Source organism: Camelina sativa, chromosome 16 (assembly GCF_000633955.1).
Source record: "Camelina sativa cultivar DH55 chromosome 16, Cs, whole genome shotgun sequence".
NCBI classification, from domain to species: domain Eukaryota; kingdom Viridiplantae; phylum Streptophyta; class Magnoliopsida; order Brassicales; family Brassicaceae; genus Camelina; species Camelina sativa.
Window position 1 is genome coordinate 21,085,809 of NC_025700.1, and position 7,769 is coordinate 21,093,577.

General features: G+C 36.4%; 1 protein-coding gene and 1 long non-coding RNA gene across 4 annotated transcripts in view; both read right to left on the bottom strand.

Annotated features, from left to right (window-relative positions):
• On the bottom strand, window positions 5,675-6,890 carry LOC104751592. 2 transcript variants are annotated; one of them, XR_761827.2, is made up of 4 exons: window positions 6,703-6,890; window positions 6,206-6,342; window positions 5,993-6,072; window positions 5,675-5,884 (listed from the first exon to the last, which is right to left on the bottom strand). It is a non-coding gene; the product is annotated as an uncharacterized LOC104751592 (long non-coding RNA). The 2 variants fall into 2 exon arrangements; XR_761825.2 differs by lacking the exon at window positions 6,703-6,890 and having other exon boundaries at window positions 6,206-6,694.
• The window catches only part of LOC104751593, a 2,955-nt gene continuing 2,520 nt past the window's right edge, over window positions 7,335-7,769 (bottom strand). For both annotated transcript variants that reach the window (XM_010473561.2, XM_010473562.2), the window contains exon 3: window positions 7,335-7,743. In XM_010473561.2, coding sequence (XP_010471863.1) covers window positions 7,686-7,743 — 58 coding nt within the window. In that variant the 3' untranslated portion in view covers window positions 7,335-7,685. The remainder of the gene's footprint in view (window positions 7,744-7,769) is intronic.

The following is a 7,769-nucleotide window of genomic DNA, read 5'->3' on the forward strand; positions in this document are numbered from 1 at the left end:
TCTATACCAAGATAATAAGTGAGTCTTCCTAGATCGCTCATTTCGAACTTGGACGACATCTCCCTTTTGAAACCTTCAATGATCTTTGTATTTGTTCCTGTGACGAATAAATCGTCAACATATACTGCAATAACAATGTAACCTTGTCTCACATGTTTACGATAGACCGAAGGCTCCTTAGAATATCTTTTGAACTGAAGATATTTAAGAAACTGGTTTAACTTATCATTCCACGCTCTTGGCGCCTGTTTCAAGCCATATAAGGCTTTATTGAGCTTGTAGACCTTCTCTTCTGCTCCTTTAACCAAGAATCCCTCTGGTTGTGCAACATAAACAGTCTCTTTCAATTCTCCATGGAGAAACGCAGTCTTTACATCTAGATGATGTATCTCCCATCCATTTGTTGCAGCAAGACTAATGAGAAGTCGAATTGTCTCCAATCTTGCTACAGGAGCAAACACTTCCTCAAAGTCAATTTCATATCTCTGCACATATCATTTTGCCACAAGCCTGGCTTTGTATTTGTTTATGCTACCATCTGAGTTTCTCTTCAGCTTGAACACCCACTTTACTCCTATCGGCTTTGCTCCCTGAGGCAGATCAACTAAACGCCATGTGTGATTTTTCTCAATCGAATGAATTTCATCTTTGCAGGCTAACATCCAGTTTTCTGATCCTTCTGCTTCATAGAAATCTCTAGGCTCATTATTAAGACATATCAGCAGCTGTTCCCCTTCTTCGCTTGCAAGCAGAGCATAAGAATAAAGTTCTTTTGGCAAGACATAATCTTGGAGATAAGCTCCTCTGCCTCGTAGTCCTCCTAGACTCTAGAGTTTCATCTTGAGTTTGATGATCACTCTCATCTTCTTCTTCTTCATTCTCTTCCCCTCTATCATTATCATCGCGCGCTTCGATCTCCTCGGTGACTCTATGATCACGCTCTGTTTCGAGCTATGTTCTGTTTTCTTGAATACCATGATTACCAAAGATTTCATGACTGATCCTAAACTCTCCTGATTTTTCTTGCCCTGTTCTTGTCTTGTTCCAGTTCCATTCCTTTGTCTCATCGAAGACCACGTCACGACTTACAACAATCCTTCGAGTATGTGGATCAAGCAACCGATACGCCTTCGATCATGGCTTTGTCCCTAAATGAACTAACTTGCGCGATCTGTCATCAAGCTTCTTTAAGTGAGGTTTATCGACTTTAGCATACCCAATACTGATATGTTACGGTTTTGACTCACTTTGACCCCGTTTATTTGATAGTTTTGTAGTTGTTTGAGTCCTTTTCAGGTTATAATAAGAGGTTAGGAAGCTAAAAGCAAGGATTGGAACAGCAGGAGCAATCGGAGCAGAAAGGAGTTGAATTGGAGCAGAAAAGCTAATTTTATACCCAGGAGCACATGCTCCCGATTTCCGAGCACATGCTCCCAACTCTACGGTTTCATGACGACACGTGGCAAGCATCTAGGCGCTGATTCCCTGCCTAATTCCCCTTATTTTAGGCGATCCTTTGTGAGAGAAAGAGGGCTGAGATCGTTTTTAATAGGAAGATTTGAATTTAGATTCTTTCCTTATTTTTCTCTACTTGTATGCTATTTAACCTAGGATTTTTAGGAGAGAAAATATACTTTTTCTTTTTGGTTTTTGAGCGACGTTTTGTGAGGGAGAGGAAGAGCGGCTACCTTGTGAAGCATATTCTGAACCCTTGTGATTTTTATATTTTTATGCTATTGAATTTCTCATCTATGTTGGCTACTCACTTCTCTATGTCTGAGTAGTTTTCTTTGCTAGATTAGGGGTTTCAAAAGGGGTTTCATGGGTTAGCAACAGAACACAAATAGGGCTTTATATAATCGATTGTCTTCACTATTGTTAGACTTAATGCTTAGGTTGATTTGATCACCCAATCTATGATTCTAGGTTTATCTATTCATCAAAAGTGTAATAGGTTGCTAGAAAAGACATTAGTGGGCAAATTATCCTAGACCTGCGAAAGTTGATGTGTAGGTGATTTGTGAACTTATCATTCCTGTTCTTTAATGCTTGTCTGCGATTCTGGGCTCAAACGACAGTTTAGGGTTTATGGACCGCCGAGCATGTGCTCCGGATGTCTGAGCACGTGCTCCGCGTTTCCGCACAGAATCGATCAGATAGAGTTATTGATACCACGACAGTGGATCAGTTTATATTTATGTTTGAGTTCTAGACTGGTACTTAATCTATGCCCTGAATAGTTGTTTAGTTGCTATCTCTGAAATTCCCAAGAATTACCCCTGATCTAGTGTTTTCATTATTGCCTTTTTATACCGTTTTATTCGCGTTACTGTTACCAAACAAACCCAACTTTGAATTGTCTTAGCTTGAAATTGAACCAATAGAACCATAGAGTAAAACTTGGTCTTCGTGGGATCCGATCCCTAAGTACTACTTCTTTGCTGTGCACTTGCAGTAGGAAAATAGGGTTTAAAACTCTGTGTATCAAATACAGCCAAATACTCGAAGGTGACTGAGATTTGGTTTTCTTCCTCGCAAAGCTTCATACGGAGTCGTGTCATTGAGTACCCTTGTAGCCATCCTATTGATAAGATATGTGGAATGACGAACCACTTCACCCCATAGATAGTTAGGGACTGACATATGTTTCATCACACTCCTTGTCATCTCTATTAATGTCCTATTTTGCCTCTCCACAACACCATTTTGTTGTGGAGTATACAGAGCCGTAAGGTGCCTTTTTATCCCTGAGTCGTCGCAAAACTCACTAAATTCATGTGAAACGAACTCTCCTCCTCGATCCGTTCTAAAGGTTTGTATTCTCATATTTGTCTCTTGTTCCACCATAGTTTTAAATTTCTTGAACTTACAAAGCGCATCACTTTTTTCGTTCAAGAGAATCGTCCACATGTATCTAGTGCAGTCATCGATAAAAAAAAATATACATGTTACCAGTTGATGTACTAGGAGTTATGGGACCACAGAGATAACCATGAACAAGTTCTAATGGCCTAGCTGCATGATATACAGTAGCTTGTGGAAACGACTGTCTTGTTTGTTTTCCCATCAAACATGAGCTGCACACTTCTTTCTCAAACTGTAAATGTGGAATTCCTAAGACCAGATCCTTGTGAACCATTGACTTAATCGTTTCAACATTAATGTGTCCCATCCTTGAATGCCACACACTCGAACCTCCAGTTTTCGATTGAAGACACATGTTATCTTTTATCCCCATACAAACCTTGTACAGACGGTTTCTTGACTTCATTGTCTTAACTAGCAGTTTTCCTTCACGGTCATGTACAGTCAAGTAATCTCCTCTCATTCGCACATCGCAACCTGACTCTGTAGCCTATCCGAGACTGATTATATTGCTGGTTAACTCTGGAATAAAGTAGACATCCTTTAGTGTTCGTTGTTCGCCATTCTCATCCGTGAATTTAACAGTTCCTTTCCCTTTAATATCTATCCTTGAATCATCACCAAAGCGAACCTTCCCAGTAATTGAATGATCAACTTTGGAGAAATATCGTAAATTCCCAGTCATATGGTTGCTAGCCCTGTTATCTAGATACCATATGTCTGTTTCACCGTTTTTCAGCTCATACTTACTCGGCACAACCTTCTTCTCATTCAGGAAAACTATTTCATAGCATCAAAAGCTCATCCGCTTTCTCTGTTTCAGTGTTATCCTTTTCTTGTGTTTCCTGCAGTTTTAGAAGACGATCTGGACATCTTGACGCAAAGTGTCCATGCTTATCACAACGAAAACATACAATCTCTGATAAATCTCTAGCATCATAAGATCTTCCTCGTCCTCTAAAACCAAATCTTCCACCGCGACCTCTACCTTGATATCCACTATTAAAATCACGACCCTGCTGTGGTGTGCTATAACTCGATCTTTCTTCATTATTCGAGTATAGCAGCTTGCTCTGGTCCTCATGAGTTTCGTCCTCCTCTTCCTTGACTCGTTCTTCATAGACTTTAAGTCTTTCTACGATATCCACAAAACTAGTAGTCTTAAGGTCTAAGACTTGTTCCAAAGATGCCACTATGTGAATATACTTTTTCCTATGAAGACTTTTGAGAAACTTTTTGACGAGTTTTCCTTCTTTAATATCTTCTCCAAGAGCCACAGATGTAGAGGATATCTCGGATAGTCTTCCAGCAAAGTCATCTATCTTCTCGGTGTCCTTCATCTTGAGCCTGACGAACTCAGCCATTAACGTTTGCAGACGTGCTTCCTTGACCCTCGCAGCACCAACGTGTCGTGCTTGAATCGCATCCCAAATTTTCTTGGCAGTATCTAATTCACCAACTTGTAGAATAAGTGCTTCGGGAATTGATTGGAACAGCAAAGCTGTAGCCAAATCATTCATATCGACATCATCAGTTGGTGTTTCGATTATAGGCCATACTTTGTGTATCTTAAGGACAATTCTCATCTTCATGGCCCAAACAGTGTAGTTTGATGAGTTTAACATCAGACACTTGATCGATGAGGAGCCTCCCTCCATAGTCTTCTCTGTTGCAGGTGCAATAGTAGGAATAACATCCCCCATTATCTTTCTAATTCTCGAACGATTTGATCTTTTGAAGCTCTGATACCAATTATTGAGTTTAAAGATATAATAACACAGGTATAAAGAATGACTCTCTTTATTTAGCTTAAGAAAATATTTCAAAACTTAAGCTCTCTCTCTATCAAATATCTCTCACAACTCATAAGTTATGCCAAAGCTCTAGCATCTCCTTATATATAAAACCTTAATCCTAATCTTATTAGAACTTACTTATATTTAGATAACTCCCAAATATATTTAGTCCTTATCTCCTAAATAACAATACTTTAGTTAGGATTAGAATAACTTTCTCCTTAAGTTAACTTCAAGCTTAAACCAACAGACATTGCCTCGAGGGTATCGACCACCAAAACCAAAAAAGCTTTTTGCCATGTGTCTAACATACAGTAAAACCTCTATAAATTAATAATGTTGGGACCAAGACATTTTATTAATTTATAGTGATATTAATTTATAGATATATTTTTAATTGTTTATTTTTTTTTAAAATTATGAATTGGAACAATTATAGCAAAATAAGATTAAACTTTCGGATGTTATAAATTTTATGGTTTAGGAATTGAACTTGTAATATTTATAAAGCATTATTGACAATAAATTACAAATACTATAAACAAATTGACTTATACACATGACATACATAAATTCAAATTTATGAATAATAATAATATTAATTCTCATATTTTAATAATCTGTCTAATTATCAAATTGTAAATGATGCATATCTAAAAATTAAAACTTTAAAATTTAATTATTTGTATGACATGTTATAAAATATTTTAGAGATATCATTATAGTTTGAAAATACAACATTACAAATGTTCTATAGAAATGAGTTTTAGGAGAAATATACACTATTATATCAGTATATATATATATATATATAAAAATTTACATGATTATTAATTTATGATATTATTGGGACCATATTTTACATTGAGATTTCAAAAAAATTATTATCTTATTATCTTATCGAATATTGTTAATTTTTACACTGACCCGACTTGGAACCAGCAAAATTTATTAATTTATAGTGATTATTAATTTATAGAGATTTTACTGTACTTAGTATCTTTTCTCTTAGATTCCTGTCCGGCTGCGAAATTATTATTATGTTCGGAAATTTAGACAAGCCAATGGAGAGAAATTGAGATATTAAAAAAGGCAGGTGAGGTGAAATATTACAAAACCTTCTTCTTCTTCACGATTTTGACCATGTCAATCAAAATATCACGATTAAATGATAAGCTGGTACACGTTTTCGCCACAAATTCTTACTCAAATGTTTCCAATGCCTGCACCCAAAAACCCCGAAGCATCATCATCCGAAATGAGGTCAGCAAAAACCAAAAGCATTGTTGAAAATCCAAGAATGGAGAGAAACACCCCAAAAAAAAACTCACATAAAGTGCAAGATTCTGGACTTAAGAGTTTTTTGCTTCCTAACCGTTTCTTGAGCACCTTCACAGCCTCTTTTGCTTGACTAATAAGGAATCAAAAAACAAATGTCAACAACTTATTTAATTTCCAGCGCCAAAGAAAAACTGAAACTATAGGGAAACGATCGATCTGAGAGAGAGAGAGTTTTCTTATCACAAAATTAAGGAATTTTTTACCTAGGAAGATCCATCATGTTGATATATAAGAATATCACACAATTCAAACTTAATAGCCCAATCATCATATCATTTGTAATTGTAGCTCTTTCGACACGCACACGAACGAAGCCGCATCATTTGCCATCTTAACAACTCTGTATCAATCAAATCCCACAGTTGGAAATATTATCCTATAAGCACAAAAGGGAAGACACCACACCACAATAATAAGCAAAATTTCTTAGGCTTTTCAAAGCCTTGTTAGCATAGCACGTCAGTAGAAATTAATATATCACACTGGCGATTGCCAACAAAGAGAGACAAAGTAAGAAATATGTTGCAATTTTTTCCACAACTCAATCACAGAATTAAAAGCCAGAAATGAACAGAGAGACAACTGAAAAAAGCAAAACAGCTAATAGCAAGAAAGAAAATTCGAAGAGTCAAGACAAGTAGACAACTGAATAAGAAACTTGAGAGAGAAGTTCGAACCAAAAAGCAAAGACCTTTTTTACCTTTGTCAAGAGGTACCAAAATAAGAGCAAGCCAGGGATTTATGTATAGTCTCAAGAAGATTTTAAAAAGAAGACTAAACAATTTAGGGGTTTCGGAAAACTATCAAACACGGTCGGGTCAAGTCAGCCTTTCGCCGTCCTACTAGATAGAATCAACTGCGACTTTTCTGTAATAAAAAAGTTGCAAACTTGTGTTTTGGGTTTTGTTGCACTTTTTGTTAATGTTATTTGAAAGACTAAGCCATCGTCGACTACTAAAATATTATTTGTGTCGTAATTAAACCATCATTAGGGAAGGATACAATAAAAATAAAACTTTATACGCACCGGACAAGGTCTATCACGGCAAAATCATTTGTGGTGACGAGACGAAAAACGGCGTCGCTTTCCCCTACAGGTTTCGTGGTCGACTTGTCGGCTTATAATTTTGTAAACGCAAAAGAAAACGCAGAAGATGACTTCAAAAAGAAGAGAATTTTACAGTCTACAATGAAGACCAAAGTCTATCATCAACCTCACCAGAAAAAAAAATAAGAACAGAGATACATCATAGAAGAGAGACTCACTCTTCTTGAACTTGACGTGAAGGAAAAGATTACTAAAGTAGTGAATCAATAATAATAAGATTCAAAAACATCAAATTTTGATATATTTAGTGATGAGAACATTGGTACACTTTTGATGGTTTATGTTAGCAATAGCTCAAGTATCTATCTACATAACTTTTATCAAAAACTCTATACATACATTGCATAGACTTACAAACAAACAAACAAAAAAAAAAAGAGGATAACTACAAGTAGAAGAAAAGGATAGCATCTTTATGCGGTACATTGAAGAAGATGTTCATGTCCTCCTCTGGCTTCATCTTTTCATCATTCCCGGATTCATTCGTCCAGGGATTTGTAGACTCCACTAAATGTGGCTCGAGTTAATATGAACTGGTTAGCCAAACAAGTGTATAACCATTACAGAACTTTTCATTACAAATCTCGTTGATGTACATTCCAGAGGCAAGATAAGCATCCCCTGTTTTCATCTCTGTATTACGAAACCCCACAATTCAA